The sequence below is a fragment of the Thamnophis elegans genome, chromosome 7 (genome assembly GCF_009769535.1).
Source record: "Thamnophis elegans isolate rThaEle1 chromosome 7, rThaEle1.pri, whole genome shotgun sequence".
NCBI lineage: Eukaryota > Metazoa > Chordata > Lepidosauria > Squamata > Colubridae > Thamnophis > Thamnophis elegans.
Genome location: NC_045547.1, coordinates 33,813,021 through 33,838,734, shown reverse-complemented (window position 1 = coordinate 33,838,734; position 25,714 = coordinate 33,813,021). Strand labels below are relative to the sequence as shown.

The 25,714-nt window shown below is 40.4% G+C and overlaps 1 protein-coding gene across 1 annotated transcript in view; it reads right to left on the bottom strand.

The window, feature by feature from the left end:
• Positions 1–20,670, bottom strand: part of GUCY2C (guanylate cyclase 2C) — an 81,505-nt gene extending 60,835 nt beyond the window's left edge. Inside the window, 5 exon segments of the mRNA XM_032221158.1 lie at positions 7,218–7,339; positions 12,390–12,605; positions 13,724–13,791; positions 19,399–19,517; positions 20,478–20,670. Of these exon segments, the coding sequence (XP_032077049.1) occupies positions 7,218–7,339; positions 12,390–12,605; positions 13,724–13,791; positions 19,399–19,517; positions 20,478–20,670 (718 nt within the window).
• Positions 20,671–25,714: the final 5,044 nt, after the last annotated feature.

Sequence of the window (25,714 nt, the reverse complement as noted above, 5' to 3'; positions counted from 1 at the left end):
TTCTGTGTGTCACATCCTGAATATAAACTGTTTCAACATCTCCCCTCAGGATGCCACTATAGGGCATTGCATGCCAAAACAACTAGACACATGTCATCTCATGCCATTGCTCTGCTAAAGTATAAGTATAATCTTTATTGTCACTGTACTTAAATACAACGAAATTGGTTAAACACCAATTCCCACTGCATTGTCTTATATCTAAAGATATTTATCTGTTTAGTAGGTCAGTGTTACTATTATCCTTCTCATCCTTCTTTTTACCTTCTGCTATTGGTAATTTATGTTTATATTACTTTGTTGTTTGTATGTACACTGAGAGCTTATGTACCAGAGGCAAATTCCTTGTGTCCAATCACACTTGATCAATAAAGAATATTTTATTCTTTTAAAAAACTGGAATAAACTGCAAAAGGATGGTTAAAATTTGATTTTAGAAAGTTACAACTGAACTAAGGGTCCAGATAAATTGGAAATAAGATTTTGGAATTAATCAAAATAATCTGTCCTATGAGAGCACACTTTTCTTGTGAATACTTTATTTTAAATGCTAAACTAAAACCTTGAAGTTGGACACTAGAGAGAACTAGAAAGAACTAAAAATCCCAATACTACCCAATACTACATAAATTTGACATTAATTCAGAATAAAGCAAAATGTTTTAACATTGGATATATTGAAGGATATTTTTGAACAATAAATCCAGAAGCTAATTTTAAGACAGTCTACCTCCATAGATAGACCATGTTTAAAATATTATGGAAGAGGAAAAAGTTTTACTGGACAAAAGTGAGACTGGTTTAAAAATGGCAAACTACAGGAAAGATACAGAAAAAGACTTACTGGACATACAAAAGAACCTGGTTGATAATTTAGACAGCTATACAAATAACAAACCAAAAGAATGATCTGGCTAATTTTCACATATTGGATTTACAAAAGAGGCTTGAAGGGTCAAAGAAAATATGTAAAGAAATCAAGTTTTAGGACATTATTTCAAGATAAAGTTTCTTTAAAAATAAAGGAATACAAATTAGAATAGAGCAGAGGAGAACAGAACAGAATAAACAGAGTAGGAAGGGACTTTGAAGGGCTTCAAGTCCAATCCCCTGCTTAGGCAGGAAACCCTATACCATTTCAAACAAATGGTTGTTCAATCTCTTATTAAAGAGAGATGCCTAGAACACCACTGGAGGGCCAGTAAGTCTGAGTCAGACCGAGCACTGATGAGAGCCTTTATCAGAGCCTATCTCATGGCAATACGGGTGTCGAAATGTGCTCATTTTGCCGCTCTTATTGCATCCGCTGAATCGCGCCCAGCCGCCTTGTTTAGAATAACCCGCTCCCTCTTGAAAGGGAGGGATCCGGATGACCCTTTACAAGATAGAGCTGAGGAGTTTGTTCAGTTTCTAGTGGATAAAGTTGCTCGGATTTGGACAGACTTGGACTCCAATTGCTCAGAGCCAGCCGAGGTACCGGGGGAAGGTCTTGAGCGAAATTTATGGACTAAGTTTCAACTTGTCACGCCTGAGGAAGTGGACAAGGCCATGGGAGCTGTGAGTGCCTCCACTTGTATACTGGACCCGTGTCCCTCCTGGCTGGTCGCGAACAGCAGGGAGGTGACACGCAGCTGGATCCAGACGATAGTTAGCACCTCTCTCTGGGAGGGATCCTTCCTGCCCCTCCTAAAGGCGGCAGTGGTGAGACCCCTCCTGAAGAAGCCATCTTTGGATCCAGCCATCTTGAGTAACTATCGTCCAGTTTCCAACCTCCCCTTTGTTGGGAAGGTTGTTGAGAAAGAGGTGGCCTTTCAGCTCCGGCGGTCCTTGGATGAAACTGATTATCTGGATTCCTTTCAGTCTGGTTTCAGGCCTGGCTACAGCACAGAAACTGCTTTGGTCGCGCTGATCGATGATCTCTGGAGAGCCAGGGATGGGGGCCATGCTTCCATCCTAGTGCTCCTTGACCTCTCAGCGGTCTTCGATACCATCGACCATGGTGTCCTTCTGCAGCGGTTGCGGGAGGTGGGAGTGGGAGGCACCGTTCTTCGGTGGTTCTCGTCCTACCTCTCGGACAGGTCGCAGTCGGTGTTGGTCGGAGGGCAGAGATCAACCCCTAGGCCCCTTAACTATGGGGTGCCGCAGGGTTCGGTCCTGTCCCCCCTCCTGTTTAATATCTACATGAAGCCGCTGGGTGAGATCATTCGTCGACATGGGATAAAATACCACCAATATGCGGACGATACACAGTTGTATCTGTCCACCCCGTGCCAACTCAGTGAAGCGGTTGAAGTGATGTGTCAGTGCCTGGAGGCTGTCAGGATCTGGATGGGGATGAACAAGCTTGCACTCAATCCCGACAAGACCGAGTGGCTATTATTGTTCCCTCCCAAAGATTGGCCTTGTACTCCATCTCTCAGGCTGGGGGGTCAAATTCTACGCCCCTCAGACAGGCTTTGCAATTTGGGAGTCCTCCTGGACCCACAGCTGACTTTAGAACATCATTTGTCGGCTGTGACCAGGGGGGCATTTGCCCAGGTTCGACTGGTGCACCAATTGCGACCTTACCTGAACCGGGAGGCCCTTAGAACAGTCACTCACGCCCTTGTGACCTCAAGACTGGACTACTGTAACACGCTCTACATGGGGCTGCCCTTGAAGAGCATTCGGAGACTTCAACTTGTCCAGAATGCAGCCGCGTGAGCGATTGTGGGTGCACCTCGGTATACCCACATCACACCTATCCTCCGCGAGCTGCACTGGCTGCCTGTTGGTCTCCGGACATGCTTCAAGGTGCTAGTCGCTACTTTTAAAGCCCTACATGGTATTGGACCTGGGTACTTGAGAGACCGCCACCTGCCAATCACCTCCCTACGACCAATTAGATCCCACTGATTAGGCCTCCTCCTAATACCATCAGCTAGCCAATGTTGACTGTCGACTCCTCGGGGGAGGGCCTTCTCTGTGGCTGCTCCAGCCCTCTGGAACGATCTCCCCGTGGAAATCTGGACCCTCACCACCCTTCCGGCTTTCCGCAAAGCCACTAAGACCTGGCTGTTCCGGCAGGCCTGGGGCTGATGAGTTCCTGGCCCCATTTAAACTGTTGTGACTGTTGCTCTGTTTTTAACTTGCCTGTTTTGTCTTTTGTTTGTATTTCCCTTCCCCCTTGCTTGTTAGCCGCCCTGAGTCTCTCGGGATAGGGCGGCATACAAATGCAATAAACATTTAAACATTTAAAAACTTTCAGTGTTGGAGCATTCACAACTTCCAGAGGCAGTATATAAATATAAAGCTGACTTATTTGATCAAGGTGTAGCTAGATATGTTGTTATCTCTGGCAATCCCCAATGGCTGATTGGGGTTGAAATGACAAGGTTTTAAAGGATTTGTTTATAGATAAGAGATGGGATATGGGAAAAAGAGATCATTTGCTGTATCTTAAAAGAAGATGATAAGCGTCCTCTCTCAAGTTTCAGTCTCACTGACACATATGGTTTTTCAGGAAATTATCAGTTTTACTTCAAGGCTGAAAAGCTAAAAATGAAGCAAAGGAATGTAAACAAGTCAAACACTTGCCTGCAACGTTTGTTTTGAAATAGGGGCACTCAGAAGAAGAGTTCAAATTCAGTCCAAGTTTTAAAGAGCTAGGTCCAGATTATCAGACAGTCCAAAGGAGACAGTTTAAAGAGAACACTCCACTTATGATTGTCATGCACAGCCATACAGTCAGAAGTTATCTCCAACAAAGAGAGCCTGATTCAGGACTGGTTCTTAAATAAGGCTACAGTCAGCTGTCAATAATGTTTATTTTTTTTTGCTTGGACAGCATTGTAATAAACTTCACTGTGCTGATCTCTTCTCTACTCATCTGGTACATCAGGGGTGTCAAACTTGCATTGTCACGGTGTTGTCATGTGATGTATCAGGACTTTTCCCCCTTAGCTAAACCGGACGTGGGCATGGCCAGTGTGTGACGCATGCAGCTCGTTGGCTGCAAGTTTGACAGCCCCGTGATACATGGATTGGAAGGCATTACACCAACTTCATCTGATTTTTCCAGCTTGGCTGGTCCCTATGTTTGATCAGTCTCACGTGATTCCTGGCTCTGTTCTTCCAGGCTGAACGGAAGCAGCTTCTTCAGGATCAGACTCAGATTCAGTGGCAGGCCTGCAGCCACCTTTTTTCTTTTCTTTTCTTGATCTTTGGCCTGCCACACTTTCTATTATTCTACTATGTATTTTCTATTGTGGGGAAATGGGAGGGGGAATTGTAGGAGTGAGATGCTATGTAGCCATAACAAAATTCTTTCTAGAAAGCCAAGGTCATCCTTTGTCTTTGCACCTCTGCACCTGACCGGAACTGGATGGGTGGAACTGCCAGCATGGCAGTGGAAGATTGGATCATGTGTTGGACTTGTGGGTGTGGGGGCAAGTTCTTGAACTTTCAACTAGATGTGGAAAACCGGGGAGTCTTCAGATTCAGGTTTTCCCAGATGTGCCATTATGGCTCGCTTAATAAATTGGAACTTTGGGCAATATTTTGCCTTGGTCTCTGATTTACTTTTGGATGCTATTTGGAACCCTGACATTCAATCTCAGAATCTGAGTCCTAAGCCTGGGCCATGCCATTAAGTTACTAAAATTGTTTATACGTGTGAAAAAGAAGAAAGCCATTTCTTTATATCTTTTTTTATTTACTATATTCTTATTTTTTTTTCTATTTTCTTTTCTTTTCTGCACTTTTTATGGTGAGATCAAGGTTTATTCTTTGTGATTCTTTGTCCCGTCTGTACAGTGCAATATCCTTGAGACATCTTGCTTCTGTGACACAGGGTTTCCACCTGTTCCCTGTTACAGGAACAGAGTATCTGGTTTCAGGTGGTTGGCTTTTGAACTTACCAGAATTAGTACCTATCCCACTTTTATGGTTGGAACTTTCCTTTCTCCATTCCTTTATAACTGGAAAGGCTTAGCAGTTCTCATCTTCTTTTCTCCTAATCCAGCAGCCTTGAAAGGACCTATGACTCTTTCTTTGCTTCTGTTTGTATTTCTGCTGATCCTGAATAGATCTCTCTGCCTACCAACTCATCCATGGATTCTAAAGGAGGAAGGGATTTGGGAAGAAAGAATATCCATTTCCTATGGAGCAGGGATGTCAAACTCGCAATGACACATTGTCATTACGTGACATATTGCAACTTTTGCCCCCTTCGCTAAACCAGGAGTGGGCATGGCCAGCATGTCACACATCCGGCCAATGGACTGTGAGTTTGATACCCCTGCTCTAGAGAGAATATAGCAGGCAGAGAAGTCATTCAATATCATGATCTTCTGTACAGATACTTTCCAGTCCAAACCCAAAGATGATTTCCAAAAGACAACTGGACTTTCTTGGGGGGTTTTCCTGGAAAATGTTTCACTTCTCATCCAAGAAACTCTTCAGAACTGAACATTTCAAGGAAAAAAACCAAGAAAGTCCAGTTGCCTTTTGGAAAAGCACCTTTGGGACAACCATGACCTGGATTATTGAGAATCTCCATAGACATATTCCCAGTTCAGATTTCTTCCATTATGTTGCAATGGCATGACAACTTGAAAAGTTTAATATCCAATAACCAACAGCTCAAAGTATAACATTCCATTCACTCTGGTTTAAAGAGCGTGAGTACTCATCTGTTCCAGTGGATCAGAGATATGTAAGAGAGAAATGTTCACTTATGTTAAAGTTGTCTTAAATACTGTCCAGTTTCATGTACATGCGGGAATTCAATTGTCTATTTGTAGTTATCCAATCATCCACAAGCTTCTTAAGTTCAACTTCCTCCTGCCCCAAGTTCTAAGAATTGGTAAGTGGTGAGACACCAATGCAAGGCTTAAATCTGCATATTATTATAAGTGGAATGCTGCTAGCTGGGGAGTTCTGGGAGTTGAAGTCCACACATTTTAATTTTGCTGAAGTTGAGAAACACAGAACAAAACCAACACATACTATTCTTGTTACTGCTATCTGTGAATTTGCTCAGTGAGGAGAGATCTATGTTTTGGTAAAAATATTCTTGCATGCATTAGCCTGTTAGTTTTCTGAGTAGGAATATTAATAACATGAAAGTCAAAATGAAAGAAAAAAAATTGCATGGGTTTGATCATGTGTGACCCTTTGTAAAATGTTTCTAGAAGTTCCAGGTTATTTGTTTGTGTGGTGGGAGATGAAGCATCTAGAGAGGGAAGCTAAACAGAGTTTCAAAGAGTATCGAGGGTCATAAAGTGAGATGAGGAGGGATTGTACAATAAAAACTTGCCCCCCACATCCAAGTCTGCATCAATAGTTTTCACCCTCATTGGTGGTTCTGCCAGCTTGGTGAATAAGGCATCTTTGCATGACTACAGAAAATGTCTTCAGACAACACTGGCTCCCTCAGCCAAGAAATAGAGATGAGCACCACGCTCTGGAGTCAGACACGACTGGACCTTTTGCATGCAATTATAGATTATGAAATTTTGTAACTCCAAAAACCATCACAATCAGAATATTTACAGCAAAACCAATCTGAGTGCAATTAAAAAAAAAAACAGATGAAAAGACATTAGATGCACAGTTGGAATAGAGGACTGGTCTCAAGCAGAATTAAATCCCTGGATAGGAAGTCCAGAAAAATAATGACAATAGATTGTTCCCTTCATCCTCATAAGCAATGTTGACAGACTCTACTTACTAAGAAAAATAGGTGGGCATGGAATTTTGCAAGTACATCATATGATTGAAGAAGAAAAAAAAGGCATTGGAAAAATATCTGACGGACAATGAAAAAGCAGGTACAACAGGAAGGCTTACTGAGTACTGGAGTGACCAAATTGTCATACAAGAAAGACCAAATAAACAACAAAAAAGAGGCATGGCAAGGCGTGGCCAGTACATTAAAAAAATAGAAGGCAGAGAGACAATTACAGAACGTGGCAATGGCTAAGAACAGAAAAGTTGAAGAAAGACAGAGAGGGGGTAATTCTGGCTGTGCAACACCAAGTTTTAAGAACAAGCTTTAAGATTACGTTTGAAAGCAGCTCAGAGAGATGGCTCCCTGAGGAGGAGGGGGGAGCTGAAGTGGGAGGAAGATCAGACCTGATAAATAGTTGTTATAACCAATCTCAGTAAAAGTAATGTTAGGCATCCTTAAAGTTGATTTCATGGCCTGGTCTGGGTTCCAGACACAAAGCCCTTACCATTGCTTTTTCGATCTGAACTTTTCACAATTTTTTGCAAATCTTCTGGGGTCCTTAGAATTTCCTTGAACTCCATGTATTGTGAGAAATCTGTAACTGAAGCATCTAGGGCATTCATATACCTGGGATTGGAATAAGAAAGAATAGGAAAATTAATATTTGGCAGTTGCATGAAGTTTGGCAAAATATTTGGTATGAGGAAGATGATAGCATTGTGGCATCCAATTCCCCCAAATTTCAAGCTGTACATGTCTCTAAAAAAGATGGCACTTAATGTGCATCAACATTCATAGTATTAAAACCATTATATCCTTGTTGCAAAATCCATAATGACCATAGGCTTCCATCCAGAGACGTGCAGTCACTAGAGGCAAGGGAGGTGGAGCCTCACTACTCTCCTCAGGAAAAGAAAAAAATTTAAATATTTTTTTTAAATAATTAAAGCCAAGATAGTTGCTACCAGATTCCAGGTCACAGTGGCTTGGTGTCTGCTTAGTGTTAACCAAAGCAGGAGGCGAGAGAACTCAGGGCCTCTTTTCCATAAGGAGTTTTTCGCCTTCTAAAAGTTAAGAAAGAGTTAAAAGGCAAAGAAGTTCAGATGGAAAAGAGGCACTAATTCTCCCGCCTCCTGATCTGGAAGCAGCCAATCATGTCTTCTTGAGCATGCTTACGTTGGGCGGGTTATTTCGGAGGGCACGCTTCAGAGGAGAAGGAGTGGGGGAGAAGGAGGAGGCTCGCTCTTCACCCCTCCCCAACCTTCCCAGGGTCCAGATTCCCTTCGCTTTGCTGTCTCTTGCATCCCAAAGGTGGGTGGGTGTGGGAGCTTTGGTGGCCCCAATTCTTCTCTGGGGGGCGGGGGGTGTCTCCTGGGGCTGCTGGCTAGATAGACTCCCGAGGAGCGACTCCTTCCCTCCTAGTCCCCCTGTGGGTGGCTGGAAATGTCCGCGCATTTCAGCCAGCCACAAAACGCTTAGCTGGGGGTTTCCTTACAAGACCCAGGCGGGGAGAAGCCCTCGCTTCTTTCTTGTGGAGACGGGCACTTTGCATCGCGGGAGCTGCCAAGCGCCTTTACTGCAGACCTGGGCGCTTGGCGGCTCCCACGATGCAAAGTGCCCCGCCGCCCACCCGCTGACCCGGCCTGCGGCCGCTGCTTCTCCAAGCTCCGCCGCTGGAAGTCTCGGATCGCCTCTGGGGGAAAGCTGAGTGAGAAGCGGAGCAAAGCTTCTCCGTGGCCTCACTCAGCTTTCCCCCAGAGGCGATCCGAGACTTCCAGCGGTGGAGCTTGGAGAAGCAGCGGCCGTAGGCTGGGTCAACGGGTGGGCGGCGGGGCACTTTGCATCGTGGGAGCCGCCAATCGCCTTTGCTGCAGACCCCAGTGCTTGGCAGCTCCCGTGATGCAACTTCCCCTCCCACCGCCGAGGCCGAACGCTGCCCTGCTTCGCAAAAGGATGCCCAGCTGAGCCTCACCAGGCATGAACCTCACCGCACGTCACTGCTTCCATCATATTAAGCTTACTTTTAAAAATGGGAAGGGATGTTTCTCTTATCCTATCATATAATAGGCTTCCTTGACCATAACTGAGCCTGGAAATGAAATTAATATGTGTATTTCTATAGTCATTGGTACTCAGGATTGGGACATAAGTAGCTCGGGGGGGGGGGTTGTTGTAACTTTGAATGATAATTAAGCAACAGGATGTTAAATAAGGATTATCTGTCTATTGTTCTGAATATTCATGTCATAGGTCTTAATACTTTTATGTGCAGCATTTTTAACTCTGTATCACATAATAAAGTATATAACGTATAGCTTTATAGAATTGTAAGCTATGACTTCAGTATGTACAACCCTTGCAATTCAGTTCTGTACCAATGGAGTGTCCTTCTTGTCATGGTGCCTCTGTCTGTGTGTGTGTGTGAGAGAGAGAGAGAGAGAAGGAGAGGGAGGGAGGGAGGGAGGGGGGAGGGAGGGAGAGAGAAGAGAGAGGGGGGGTTCCTGCCAGTTCTAACCTCTTCTATAGAAGAGGTTCCAGAAATCTACAGTGCTGTTTAGAACTGGTTCCAGCTCCCTCCCCCCGCCCCTCCGCACATCATCAAGATGAAGAGGGAGAGGAGGAATTCTGGGAGTTGAAGTCCACAAGTCTTAAAGCTGTCAAGTTTGAACAACCCTGGAATTTTTTTTTCTAAAGGGTTAGGAGTGCAAAGGTCTTGTAACTTGACAGTTTTAAGACTCGCATGCTTCAAATGTCAGAGTTTCTGAGCCAACATTTTGGTTGCTAAGCAAGAGCGTTGTTAAGTGAGTTTCACCACAGTTTACAAGTTGGCCATGCCCACCCAGTGACATGACTGCCAAGCCACTCCCACTCAGTCATATGGTTGGCAAGCCACTACCACAAAGCAGGCCACACCTACAGAGGAGATTCTAAAAAAATTGAAACCCACCACTGGTGTTCATGTGTGTACAGTATACATCTCTATCTGTACATCTCTATCTCCATCATCCATCCATCCATCCATCCATCCATCCATCCATCCATCCATCCATCCATATCTATTAATTTATATGTCACCTATCTTGTTATCCAAGTCCATGCAAAACATGTTTTTAGTCAGAAGTTTCCTACTGCTCCCTTTAAATCTCTAAGATACTTTCAGCTAACATAAATTACGTTTGTCGAGAGGAGGGGGAGATTGTCCCCCCACCCTGGACAAGCAAGCTGTAGCCAAATATAACTTGGTGCTCTCTGATCTTGGTGGTTTGTTTACAGATATTTCTTTCCTGATAAGGTAACAGCATCATTGCTGTTAATGTAGAGTGAATGTAGAGTTTGCTCCCTATTTGTATACGGTAGCTTTCTTTGCCAGTGTTAATGGGAATGGGGTTTTTTCATTGGTAGTTTTCTCAATAAGGATACTTTTTTCTGCTTGATTTTTTGGGTCTGATATTAATCCCTGCTGATCTGAGCAGTGGCTGGAGAAGATGTTTTTTGGTTTTCTTATGTTCTTCTTAGCTATTTTATTATCTCCTTTGAATGGCATGTAAATGTAGTTTATCTCTAAGTGTGTATTGATGACTGATTTGTCTGAATGTCAGGTTTCCGGGAATTACATTCTCTAGCATTTTTGGATTTAGCTTGCTCTAGCAGTTGAAACTATGATTAAGTCTATGTGTTGTGAAAATCGCATTTCTATGCTTTGCTTGTGTCAACCATCCTTTTGGCATATGCAGCAAAAGAAATTCCTGGGACATTATTTTACTAAGATTATAACTTTACAGATAGATCTATACAGAAGAAGTGCAACTATCTCTGAGGTCTGCAAATTAAAAACAGCATAATTTCCCTTTGCCCATTTTGACCACCCATTGTCCAGCGTCCACCAATCCAATTATTTTTATTTTGGGAAACAGACTGCACCTTCAGAAGGTTCCCATTGCACGGCCTTGAAGTATCATGATCTTCTCAGGCTGCAAACATCTCACATACATTCCTCACTTCCCTTCAAGTTCCTGATACATTCCAAGCATCATCCTTCTCCCCTCCCTTCATTTCTGTTGCCAAATTGCAAATAGAGGTGTGTTACAAGTCAGCTTCACAGCTTGCTACAGCTTGTATACTTGCTTTTACACAAGGTAGCCTTGTCAATTGCCACCATGCTGTCCCTCCTGGTTAGGGAAACTTTCCAGGATTGTAGCTTCTGGGTGGTTGCATGCTGTGACTACTGCAGGGTGTGTAGTCTTCCCAAAACCCTTGAAGGAGGCTTAGCCTGCTCCCACCTTACCCCATTTACTGGACAATCTCTGTCCAGTTTCTCAGTTTCCTTTACTAGGAAAGGTGGTAGAGAAAGTGGTTGTGTTACAGCTCCAGAGGGTTCTGGATGAAACAGATTGTCTAGACTTCTTTCAGTCAGGTTACAGGATAGAAACAGGTCATACTTGTCAATGATATTTTATGAGAGCAGATGGGCTAGTGCATCGATCCTTGACTTCCTTGACTTTTTAGATGCTTTCAGTACTATCAGCCATGGTATCCTTTTAGCCCAGTTGTGGGATTTGGGACTGGGTGGTGCAGTATTGCATTGGTTTGATTCCTTTCTCAATGGCCAGTTCCATTCAGTATTGATAGGGGACAAGAGGTCCAGCCGATAGCCACTCCTTGTGGAATACCACAAGGCTCAGTACTCTCACCATTCCTTTTTAACATCTACCTTGGGTGGATTATGGAATGGAAGAGATATCAGTAATACTGATACTCAGCCTTTACATTTCCATCTCTGGTCATCCAAGTGATGCCTGGCTGCCTTTTCACAGTGCCTGTAGGCTGTAGGAGTCTAGTTGGGGAATAAGAGGCTTCAATTAAACCCTGGTAAGATAGAGTGGCTGTGGATATATGGAGCCTTGATCTGGAGATTTATCATCATTTATTCTAAATGGAATGGCACCACTCCAGTAAGTGCTGCCTATGGAAAGAAGCTGAAGAAACAGTGGGCCACCTGGTAAGAAGATCACACAGACTGATTAGCAGCGGCATGACAAAGTAGTAACAATGATGCATTGGAAAATCTGCAAGAAATATCATCTGTCTGCAAGCAAGAACTGGTGGGACCATTAAATAGAGAAAGTCATAGAAAGTGAAGAAGTTAAATTGCTCTGGAACTTTAGAATTCAAACAGACAGGAACCTGCCACATAACACTCTGGGCTTAACAGTTGTTGATAAGAAAGACAAGAAAGTCTGGATGGTGGATGTGGCAATGCCTGGAACAGCAGACCAGAAGAGAACAGCAGACTAGAAGAGAACAGCAGACTGGAGAAGATAACAAAATACAAAGACCTAAAAATAGAAATAGACCAACTGTGCCAAAGGTAAGCAAGGATAGTACCAATAGTAAGAGGCATCTTGGGTGCATCCCAAAACAACTAGAGCACCACTTGAACTCCATTGGCATTGACAAATTCACCATCAGTCAATTGCAAAAGACATATTTACTTGGAACAGCTTCCAACCTGCAACAATGTCTATAATACCATCAAACATCCAGATCTGCCTATCTCAGGTCCTTGGTAAGGACTCAATAGGTAGACAAAAATGCCAAACCCAATCTGAATATCTGGTTGATTGTGCAAGCAACAACAATAATAAGATTTCAAAATGATAGCCTGAAAGTTTCCTACCAGTAGCAGTCTTCATTGATGTCATTCTTCCTATAGACATAAACTGATCTCCACACGTCCTTTTTGAATGTCAAATCGCTATTTTTCCAGAAATCAATCAAGAAGTAGGTCACTTTCCTAGTTGGTGTTAACATCCTTGTTAAGTTTTTTTTGAAGTCACAAGACAGACCAAAACTCCCAATAGAAATCAGAGGGAGATCCAATATATTCTCTGATCTAGAAAATAAAGACTAACCATATATCTTACCATGGCTGCTATTGCTGTCAATATTTCATACTAGAACTAATGGGAAACACACATGTAATACTCTTCAGCTTGACTTCAGCTTAAAATCAGTATAAAACCAAAATAAAGTTAGCTGTTTATTTCAGAAAAATGATTTAATAAATTATACAAGTAGTTATAGTCAAATGTTTCAAATGTTACAGTGTGGATTGCTTCTGTTGATTCTTTCACTTGTCAACTATCAGGGCCAGTAAGGTGGATATTGGGCATGGAGAATTATGGACAAATTGCTTTGATTATTCATCTGTCAATGGACCTGCAATTCTAAGGTTACCAGGTTGGGGATTTAGAAATATGGACAACTTCTAGAGAGCAGCAAAGAAATTGATTATCTATAAAATGAGAAAGGATAACCTGAGCCATGGTGGCACACTGGGTAAGAATGCAGTGTTGCAGGCTAATTAGGGTTGACGCCGATTGTCAGCAGTTTGAGTTTCACCAGCTCAAGGTGACTCAGTCTTCCATCCTTCAGAGGTTGGTATAAATGAGATCCAGATTGTTGGGGGCAATATGCTGACTCTGTAAACTGTAAAGCACTGTGCACATGGTATATAAATCTAAGGGTCATTGCTATTGCTATAATATTTTATACATTCAACTCCTAAACTTTTAAATATGTCAAAGTCGATTCAATATTTTAACTTTATTCAAAAAAGATAGTCCTTCACTTATGACCATAAGTGGGACTGGAAAAATCATTATTAAGTGGTGCAGTCAATAAGTGAGACATCATGTGATCATGATTGTTAAGCAACTCAACATGGTTGATAAGCAAGACCATCACATGATTATGGTTTGCAACCTTCCCTGGTGGCTTCCCATTAATTTTGGTTCTTGGGAGCCAGCTGGGAAGGCTGAAATGATGCTGCAATCATTGTAAATACATGTTGGTTGCCAGCAATGAATTGTGATTATGTGCCATAACAATTCTGTGATTATCATAAAAGCGAGGAGCAGTCATAAGTCACTTTTCTAACCAGCATAAGTTTGCACGATTCGCCAAATGAATGGACAAAATTGAGGATTATCTGTATTTGTTAATACTTACGTGACCAACTCATATGTGGCAAATGAACACATAGGACCCAGGACAACACAACCAAGTTTCTGATAAGCCTATAATATAAAAGATTAAATAAAGATAATATTAGAATATGCCTTTACTCAACTTCATCAAGTGTTCTATTTATAACCATTACTGGAAAGAGAGCCTACTTTCCTCATGTTTTAATTACCTCTTGATCAGATTACTACTATATGCTTTAAAATGAAACTGTACTTAACCACCATCCTGAAGCAACATCTTAAGTAGTTATGGATGTTCTTTATTTTGCCCAGATAGTACCGTATATACTCGAGTATAGGCCGACCCGAATATAAGCCGAGGCACCTAATTTTACCACAAAAACTGGAAAAGTTATTGACTCGAGTATAAGCCTAGGGTGGGAAATGCAGCAGCTACCGGTAAATTTCAAAAATAAAAATAAGATACCAATAATGTTTTTGAATATTTATTTCAAAGAAAAACAGTAAACATAGCGGTGTATCAATGAAATACTTCACTCACCTCATGATGCTGATGTCCCGCTGTGATGATGATGTCCCGTGCAGCCGCGGAGCGATGTCCCGCCTCCTATGACACACGGCACAGTGATTCCTATCATGGATCACTGTACCAGAGGAGTGGGACATCGCTATGTGGCTGCTTGCCATAACAAGGAGGAGGTGGGACATCGTTGCAGAGCGGCAGGAGGGGGAGGAAGGGAATCGTAAGACAGCCCTGCATTACATTAGAACGTGAGGAGGGGGGATGGTGCGGTGCGCGCTGCGCGGCAAACTGACACAGAGGGAGGGGAAACTCACAGGGGCACTGGGACATTCACGAGTGTCACCCAGCGGCATGGCCCCGCCCCTTTTTCTCCTCCATTTCGGGCAAATTTTTCACTGACTCGAGTATAAGCCGAGGCGGCTTTTTTTCAGCCCAAAAAGTGGGCTGAAAAACTAGGCTTATACTCGAGTATATACAGTACCTCTACTTCAAGAGGCTTCCAGGAGCAATTCAAGATGCTTATTGTCATCTTTAAAGCTCAACATGGCTTGTATTACATATCTTCAAGATTTCTTGCTCCCAATGGTTTCTGTCCTTTGCTGGCTGAGGAACTCTGGGAGTTGAAGTCCACAGGTCTAAAAGTTGCCAAGGTTGGAGACCACTGCTTTAGAAGACTGAAGGGGTGGCTGTTTTGAAATCCCTACTTTAAATAACTGTCATTTTATGGGCCATTAAAGCAGGTATTCTCAGCTGTTGTCTCCCTTCTCTTGAACAGAGTGCTCCACCACAGGATTAAAGTAGCTCCAGTCCTATTGCACTCAGGAAGGTCATTAAGCATTAGATCAAGATGAGTTGAAATCTGAAGAGGATGAAGCTGCACTGGAGGAAAATGGTTATGGTCCCAGGTTTTGTTTTTATTGTTTTAATAGAACTTTAGTTTTGTACTGCAGTTGTGAGCCACCCAGAATTGTGTCTTTTAAGATGGGCAGTTATATAACTGCATTTACCATTAAATAATGTAATAATCAATGTATAATTAGCATGATGCAAATCATTATAAGATGCCATGCAATAGTGATAATGTTTAGCTTTATGTCCTGTACTTACTTAGGTGAAGTAATACATTTGAAGATGGAACATGCAGGTCCCACTCAAAACAAAAACAAAAAAAAGGCAGAAAGGTATGTTGTGGAACATGTCATCCTATAAATAGGTAAGCAAAGTATAATCCTTTGATGCCAGCATAAGGAATGAATGCAAAGGTAACTGGGCTAACTAGATTTTGAATCGAATAGGTATACATACCGGTAGATGTGTGTTTGAGCAACCTGACAAGTAATTTCCCCCTCTAAACACTGTGATCTCATCTAAAACAGGCACCTGATTTTAAGGCTGCTCCCCAGCAGATCTTATTTCTCACAGAACTGAATCATTCAATCAGAACTCTGAATGCTGGGATGCTGACATTACTCTCCCGGATTTAAGGCTTCTAATACAGAGAACCAGTTTAGTCTATTCTAGAAACCAGGAGACATGAGTTCTAATTATGCCATAGCAATGAAAACTAGCTGGGTGACTCTCTCAACCCATGATGTTGGGTGACAAGCTGGTTGGTCAATTTCTGTCACAAGAACACATCGATATTTGATTGATTTGAAAAAGTAGCACCTTGGGGAAAACACTAAGAAGAAGAAAAAAAAAAGGCTTCTAATTCTTGTTCTGACTCTGCTAGGGTGGAAGGTAGAGATTCTTTTTCAGGATATGTCCAGAAGGCTTGTCAGTCTTTAATCCATTCTCCCTTGTCAGAGCTCAATATCATATCCTATAGCAATATTTTTATATACCTGTATTTTTTGGAGTACAAAATGCACCTTTTCCGCCCAAAAAAGAGAGTGAAAATCTGAGCATGTCTTATACACCGAATACAGCATTTTTGGTTTCCCAAAACCCTGCCCCCTTTAAAAAAAATAGACTTGCAGAGGGTTTGGGAGGCCTGTGAAGTGCTCCTGGGGGCTGGGGAGGGCAAAAACGAGCAACAGCCATTTTTTGCCCCCCCCAGGCCCCAGAAGCACTCTACAAGCCTCCCAAAGCCTATGCATGCCCCGTTTTTCAAAAAAAATGGGCCCATTTCTGCGTAAAAAGGGGGCCATTTTTGCTTTTTGTTGTCCCCCCCCCCCCGGCCCAAGCCCTCAGTAGCACTTTGCAAGCCTCTCAAACTCTCTGCACGCCCTGTTTTTCACAAAAAGCAAGCTGTGCAGAGGGTTGGGAGGCCTGCAGAGTACTGTTTTTTTTAATTTACCTCTTGGTGCATCTTATACTCCAGTGAATCTTATAGTCCAAAAGATATGGTATTTATTTTTAATTAAACTCAATATCAGATAGTCGGGCTATGCATGTTTTGAAAATTATTTGGGGAAGTGATTTGCAAAAGTAAATATATCAAGTCTATCTAGAGGATTTTTCAAGATTCTATATTAATTTCCAGAAATGATTTGAGAGAAGGTTGTAAAAACAAACAAGTTCTCCCACTTAAAATATGAGAGAGGCCTGTAATTGAGATCATAGGTAGACCTCAACTATGAGAGACAAACTGAGAGAACAAATCCAGACAATCACATTGTCTGATTTGGAAAGAATTTTTTTGCAAATTATGGTGGAAATAAGTATTTGGTCACCTACAAACAAGCAAGGTTTCTGGCTCTCACAGACATGTAACTTCTTCTTTGAGAGGCTCCTCTGTCCTCCACTCATTACCTGTATTAATGGCACCTGTTTGAACTTGTTAGCAGTATAAAAGATACCTGTCCACAACCTCAAACAGTCACACTCCAAACTCCACTATGGTGAAGACCAAAGAGCTGTCGAAGGACACCAGAAACAAAATGGTAGACCTGCACCAGGCTGGGAAGACTGAATCTGCAATAGGCAAACTTGGTGTGAAGAAATCAACTGTGGGAGCAATAATTAGAAAATAGAAGACATACAAGACCACTGATAATCTCCCTCGATCTGGGGCTCTATGCAAGATCTCACCCCATGGGGGTCAAAATGATCACAAGAACGGTGAGCATTTCAAGGTCCTGGAGTGGCCTAGCCAGTCTCCAGATCTCAACCCCATAGAAAACCTTTGGAGGGAGTTAAAAGTCCGTGTTGCCCAGCGACAGCCCCAAAACATCACTGCTCTAGAGGAGATCTCCATGGAGGAATGGGCCAACATACCAGCAACAGTGTGTATCAACCTTGTCAAGACTTACAGACATCGTTTGACCTTTGTCATTGCCAACAAAAGATATATAACAAAGTATTGAGATGAACTTTTGATATTGACCAAATACTTATTTTCCACCATAATTTGAAAAAAATATCTTTCCAAATTAGACAATGTGATTGTCTAGATTTGTTTTCTCAGTTTGTCTCTCATAGTTGAGGTCTACCTATGATGTCAATTACAGGCCTCTCTCATCTGTTTAAGTGGGAGAACTTGCACGATTGGTGGCTGACTAAATACTTTTTTGCCGTATGTATGTATGTATGTATGTATGTATGTATGTATGTATGTATGTATATATGTATTTATTTATTTATTATTTATTATTTATTATTTATAGATATTCATGGGTGTAGGTATGCTGGTGTTGTTGTATTCAGGTCTTTTCTCATGTAAGATTGAGATTGTCTTGGCAACATTTCAGCGAGGTCTCACTCGCCATCTTCAGGCTGGTGTTTTCACCTTAAAGTGTAGTTGGAGCTGCCATCTTTTATAAATCTTAGGGGGGTAGGGGGTGGAGTGCTGGCTTTGTTTCAGTAGGTGGATTGATTGGTTCCACCACAAATGTGCGCACAACAAAAGCGCGCCTGACTAAACCGCGGTGTCTAAAGCGCGGTAACAAAACCGTGTGACGAATTAGCCCTAAAGCGCGCCGACAAAAACACACCGACAGAAGTGCGCTGTAACGTAACCCTCAACCTAACCCTAAACCTAACCCTAAACCTAACCCTAAACCTAACCCTAACCCTAACCCTAAACTTAACCCTAAACCTAACCCTAAACCTAACTGTAAATCTTACCTTAAATGAAATCGCGCTTCTGTCGGCGCGCTGTTGTCGGTGCGCTGTTGTCGGCGCGCTTTTGAAATCGCGGTTTTAGCGCCGCGGTGTTGTCAGCGCACTTATGACGTTCGCGCTTTTGACGGGTCACGGATTGATTGGCTGTGTGGTTGTATCATGATTGGTAGATTGGTGCTGATTGGTGCTAGCTGTTTGTCCGTTGTTGTTTTGTGTTGTAATGGCCTGGGTGGTGGGTAGGGCTCGTTTGTTGACTAGGACTGGTTTCCAGATGTCTGGTAGGCGGGAGGTATCATCACGTTTATTCATGTTGTGGGGGTGTTTCTCTATTTCGATAGCTTCCATAATTATTCAATTCAATTCACTTCAATTATTCAATTCACTTCAATTCACTTCAGTTATTCAATTCACTTCAATTCACTTCAACAAGAGAATAATTATGAAAGCTATCGAAATAGAGAAATACCCTCCACAACATGAATAAACATGACGATACCTCCCACCTACCAGACATCTGGAAACCAGCCCTAGTCAACAAATGAGCCCCACCCACCACCCAGGCTGATACAACACAAAACAACAATGGACACACAGCCAGCACCAATCAGCACCAATCTACCAATCATGATACAACCACACAGCCAATCAATCCACTTACTGAAACAAAGCCACACACCCCCACCAAGATTTATAGAAATCTATCTACTATATATATAGTAGATAGATATCAGGTCAAAAGGGTTGGGCAAACAAAATTGTAGAAACTCATAAAGTTTGTGTCTGTTTTGCAAGGGTGGGAACTACTATTCTTGAAATATATTTACAAGCATTCAACTGGGGGTGAGGTCAATTTATGTGTATGGTTTTTTTCTTTTTATGCACATTTTTGCAGTTATATTCTCCTCTTTTTTGTTTTGTCTAGTTTTGCTTTGTTTTTGTATTTTCTTTTTTCCTTTTTTGGAATTTGTATTTTAATGTTCTGAATAAAAAGTAAAAATATTGAAAATAAAGAGAAAAATATCTGTACATAACAGCATAACAGTCACTATAAAGTCACTATAAAGCATGTCAAAGCTAGAAATATAGCTATAAAAGTTCATCATACTCACATTGAGCTGTTTAACAAATGTCACACCTTCACAAGTGGTACTGCGGCACCCTTGTGAGGAATAGATAGATGTGTTGAACACATCATATGTAGCACTTACATTGACAGTCATGTTGTTTTCTGTAACAAAAATGCAAATAGAATACTGAATTGTAAGATAAATTTTAAATGATAAAAAATCTACTGAACTGTAAAATAATTTAATAAAATAATATGTAACACAATAATTTTAATAAGGATTTATAGCTATTTTATTGTATTGTGTGTTTCCACTATATATACATACATTGTAGATCTTCTATATTTGAAATAAATGGAATAGAACATGGGAATTTTAATCGAACTCTACCACTGTACTATGGAAATTTATTATACTTTCTGTCTCATTCTTTTGATCTGGCAAAATTTGCAGATAGAGAACTGTCTTCAAAACAGCTAAATACAATTTAAAGCCTGAATGCTGTTAGTCTTATTTTAAAACAATAGGTGAGTAGTATTTAAGGCAAACGCTTATATCTAAAGAATTTATTTGCAAAATTTTCAACCAAAGTTTCCAAAGCTGCTCTCCTCCTAATGTTTGGAATTAAATTCCCACCATAAATAGTCTGTTCTGCCATAATATTACTATCATAAGCACTAAGCAACAAGCAGTCTCGATAATGAGCAATAATCCATTTTAATATAGCAGTTGTAAGATCAATTACAACTGATATCACATGAAAGAAAAATAGTTACAGCACAAATTGCATTCTCAGTGACATAAATTTGAGAAACGAAATTAGCAGGTATCCTGTATATTTGTGCTGTAATCTGGACCTGTATCGTTACCAAATTGTAGTATTTTAAATATTTTGCATAATACTAAACATATTAGATTACATAAATTGTATTTTGATGTTATGCTTCAAAATGTTTGTTTTTAAAATAAAGATGACTTTGAAAAATATTATGAATTATGATTCATTAAAACCAACCCTGAACCCACATAAAAGCTGTTAGGGCAGCTTTTGGTTTAAACTGTATCGATCAATTATTGATAGCTACAGAAAACTATTAGAGCAATGCAATTAACATTCTTACCTTTCAGAATTTTATTCACGATTCTGAGCCCCAGTTCTACAGTTGGTTTTAAGTTCTCTGATATCACTGGATTATCAAAGTCATTTAGCATCATTACATTGATCACATATTCATCTTCCCCACACTTGGTTTCACTAGTGTGCCACAGCAGCTGATTCAAGAGAAATGATGTTCCTACAAGCTGATACATCATTGTTGCCTTATTATACTTTGTACTGGCACTTGGCATATTTTAACCAGGAGCGTCTGCCTTATGCCTAGCACTCTGTTCAACTTTCCTTTTTTAAAATGGGTCCTTTTGTTCTTTTCGGTGCTTCTTTTTCACTCCACGCCCATTTGCCTTACCTGTCACCTCTGTTGTGAACAATTAACAGGAGCAGAACTCATGAAGATGGGAAGAGACCAAAGGTTATTTTTCATGTTTGCTGTAGAGAACATGTAAGCTATAAAACTGGGGCATTAGCCACACCTCACCAGATAAGCATTCAATATGATTCACAAGAAAAAAAGAGAAGAGCCAATAACATTATTTTTTTTAAAAAAATGAAATAAGATTTAAAAGCCATTAATGCAGAGCACAATGGCTGCTGGTCTTGCCATTCTAAATCATAATGCCCTTTAAATAAAGGATACTGAATAAAAACTGTGGTTTGTTTTGAGATTCTATTTTCATTTTTTCATATGTTCTGACAAAAGATTCTTGCTTCTTATATTCTTCCACCTTTTTTCTCTTTCATCCAGTGGCAATTTCAAAGAACCAATAATATATATAGTTTCCCTTGGCTTATGCTAATTTGGTTTACCCAAAAGAAAAAAGGGAGGGAAGGGGCTAATATGTGATTTGTTTCAACTTAGTCAATTTGCACCAAAAGTCTAGAAATATGCCAAGACATTTCCCCCCATCAAACCAATCTCTGTTCTTATTCATATGTTTACCATTATGTTATGAAGTTGCTCTAGTTGTACGTTATGTCTCCCGCTAATTGCAGTTCTTTGCCTACAATAGCCATTACTGTTACTATGGGGTAAAGATGGCCAATGGCTTCTTGTCCAAGGAAGGCCCTTGCCTAAAATGAAAAAGAAAAGTGTTAGAAACATGTTTATTATACTGTAGTGTGACAAAGCTAAATGAGCCATAGCCCCCGGGAAAGCTTTTAACTTGAGCCAACCTACAAGTACACTACCACAAAAATGCTAATAAAATCCATAGTGCTATAATGCCTTTTTTTGTATAATAATTATGTGCATTTGAAATCCAACTATAATAAATGTGAAGAAAATATTTTTGCTATATACAGAACATGAGACAAAGAAGAAAACATGTTTAAGTAATGTAATGCTTAAGATCATAGCTCTAAAAATTTATAAGCACACTTGTAAATTCATTTGGTTTACAAAATTTTACACCATATTCGACAACTCCTTTTCCCCCCACTATCTAATTTATGCAAATTCATTTTATACAAGATTTTGGGGAAATATAAACAGACCATAAAACAAGGGAAAGCTGTATATGATTACATCTTTTTGTACTCAAATTGCAGATGTCTGTCTGTCTGTCTGTCTGTCTGTCTGTCTATCTATCTATCTACCTACCTACCTACCTACCTACCTACCTACCTACCTACCTACCTACCTTAGACAGTAAAGTCTAATGATATTTCCACCCTAGTACATTTCCATTCCCTAATTTCTTAACAACCAATTTAAGCTGGCCTTTCATGCAAGAAAGAAATTGAATAAATGTTATTGCCCTCAAATCTAAGTATGTGTTTGTCTGGTCATTTGCAAAAACAGAGATATGGACCTTTATTAAGGAGAAACTGCTAAGTTACCCTCTCACCATTCCTCTGTATCTTAGTAAGGATAATAAAAGGATAATCAGCCAGCAATAAGGTATTTAAGACTGTACACTGCTATAAAAAGTAGAAAAGGGGGGATATGTTTTAAAGGACAGTAGTATGCTGAAGGTTGCCTAGCTAAGGGAAAGAGACAGTTCTCAAGTAACAATATTCCCTATATTCTCCATGAAAGAAAAAAGTGCCATCTAAACATCCTCCAAACATGAAGCAGTCATTAAAAATCGAAGAACCCAAGCAACCTGAGACTTTGCACACAAGTTAGTCCCCTGACAAAAGGAAGCAGGAACTACTAATATTATTGTCGATTTCATTCCTGCTTCCTTGCTAGGAACAGCTGCAAAGCTCCGTAAACAATGGAAACACTTCACCTCAATCCTTACCTGCAACTAATTGGGAATCAACAAGATAGTGTGTAGTTGTCTGGTTGTATGCAGACCAGAAAACAATTGTTGTGAAACCTGTAAAGCCTTCAAGCTATTTTTCCTTTTAGGGATCTGTGAAGGAAATGCTGTCAGCTTAATCCCAAAAACAGGAGGTGGGAAAAGGTAAGATAAATGTTACTTTGTTTACCCATTGATTGTCTTGTCTTTTTAGATATCCTGAGACTAAGCTTAAATAATTCACTTAGCTGTCAAACACAAAAGTATACCAATGCAGAAATGATATTGGAGTACTACAATAACACCTTGATGTTGGAAGAAATATCCATCTGGTTCAGTTCCAAGCTGGGAGAAAGACACTGGAAACATGGATGTTGGTTGGAAAAATGGTTTAATGATGAACAGAACCAGAGGTGGTATTCTGCCAGTTCGCCCTAGTTCAGGTGAACCGGTAGCGGCGGTGGCGGGAGGCTCTGCCCACCCACCCAGACGACATCACGGACGCTCTGAGCACGTGCAGAAGCGCCACACGTGAGCAAAGTGAGCGCGCACGCGCTCCCAGTTCTGAACTGGTGGCGAAGATAAGAGGAAACTATTTCTAAACAGAACCACCAGCGTTTATGGTTCTGTTACAGCTGCCAAAATGGAGTTGAGAATGGGTGGCTTTTATACCTTCCTTTGGGCTTTGTATTTGAGTTTCCTGTTCCTGTGCAGGAACATGTCCTTTAATATTCTATTGGCTGTTTTCAGATTCCTATGAGGGTCATGTAGGAGTCATAGCTGGCTGTATAGGCAAAAGAGGAAATGGAAATCCTAGGTGTTTGTCTGAGTTTGGACTGCTCTGGGGGTGGTGCAATGTCTGAAATACCTTTAGGAGATTGGATAATGTAGCGAGCTCTGTGTCTTCTGCTAAATGGTAGGGGGCTCATCCTATTATGTCCTGAAGGATCATGTCCTGTTCTTAATCCCATCATCCTGGAGCTGAAGGTCTTTTGTTTTACAGATAGGCTGGCTCAATCTTTCTTAATGGGCACAAAATATCTGTTGGGTGAGTGGGGCTATTAGGAAAGAGTGTGTCTGCTTCCTGCCTCTAAAAAAAACATGTTTCTCCATTTCTCATTTAGAGAAATATAATATTCTGCCTTTTTAAATATTCCTCAAAGTATTTCATTCGTCTAGGATGTGGGACTTCCCACATTGAGAATGTCTTAAGTGAGAACACTATAGAATCCTATGCAATATTGTATGTTCTTCCTGTGCCAAAAATGCTTTCCTCATCGCAATAAATTGGCTGTACTCATAATTTCCTTTTCTGACAGCAATATGAGAGGCACATCAAGTTCTGGGAAATCAACTATATCAGGGCAGTCTTCAATGGTTAACAAATAAGCTGCCTAGAATAAGGTGACCAACTTTTTTACAATGAAAAGGAGGACAAATAAATTGAAAAAAAAATCATAAATAAAAGAAATATTTTATTCATTGCAACAATAATACACTATAATATGATATATGCATAATAAAAACATTTGTAACATTTTATATTGTAATTACATGCCTGTTAATTATTATTTAAATGAGTACTTTTCCATTGAATTAATATTTTTGTCAATGTATCATCTTCTAACAATAAATTGGAAATATCTGAACAAGAAATATCCTTCATATTGAATTTTACGGCAAGTCCTGCAGCTAGAGTATCAACATTCAATCTCGATTTCTCACTTGTCCAAAAATCATTGGCAATTGAAAAAACTCTTTCAACTGCTGCATTAGTTCCAAGGCAGCACAAATTGAACAAGTATAAATAAATTTTCACATGGAATAAGTTCATTTTTGAAATGGCTGAAAATATCCACCCATCTTTTATCAATTTCAATGTGTTGATTTTCCCATTATATTTTTTCAGAATTTAAATATACATTCAGTCTTCTAATTTCTTCAAAGAGACAATTGTCATCTATTTTAATGTCTGGCATTTCTTTAGATAAAAACTCAACACAAGATTCAATATCTGTCCAATATACCTGCGATGAAGTCAGAAAACACCATTGAAAACTGTTATTTCCTGTGATATTTGTTTCAGACCATTCTTCGATATATTGAAAACATGTTTGGTAAAAATTCTGCACTTCTTTGATAAACTTTTCCGTTATGCCCAGATTTGATTCCTTTAAGTCTGACGATTTTCTTTTTATAATTAAAGGAAGAAATTTATCTTAAAATCGAGATTTATATTGAAGGATAAAGTCATTCAAAATAAGACTAACTTCTGTAGCTGAAATGTGTTCACCTTCAATCTTTTGAATCGTTTTGTGAAAAATAGATGCTTGATTATGTACAAAATACATTAATATCTCAGATATTTCATTATTGAAAAACGATTCCAGGATTTTAGGACATTTGTCTAAACTTAAAAAATATGAATGGAGAGGCTCAAATAATTGTAGAACACTGTCTACAGCAGGTGTCAGAGCAAGCCATCTAAATTTTGAATATCCTAAAAGTTTTTTGTATTCAACATTCGCTTCTTCACAAAATTGTTTTAAAATAGCCACACGAACGGTAAAATGACTAAAATACAAATAAATTGTAGTTATTATTACTTCTACATCAATTGGCATGGCACATGACGCTGTGTTGATTGCATTTGACAAAATATGTGCATTACAACCTATTCCTAGTATTTACTTTTGGAATATATCTTGTAATTTTACATACACGTTATCAGGGATGTGCAGTCACTAGAGGCAGGGGAGGCAGGGTCTCATCAGTCTCCTCAGGAAAAGGAAAGAATTTTAAAGAATTTTTAAAAAATAATTAAAGCCAAGGTAGTTGCTACCAGATTCCAAGTCACAGTGGCTTGGAGTCTGCTTAGTGTTAACTATAGGAGGAGGCAAGAGAACTCGGGGCCTCCTTTGCATAAGGAATTTTTCGCCTTTTAAAAGTTAAGCAAGGGTTAAAAAGCGAAAAATTTCGTATGCAAAGGAGGCAC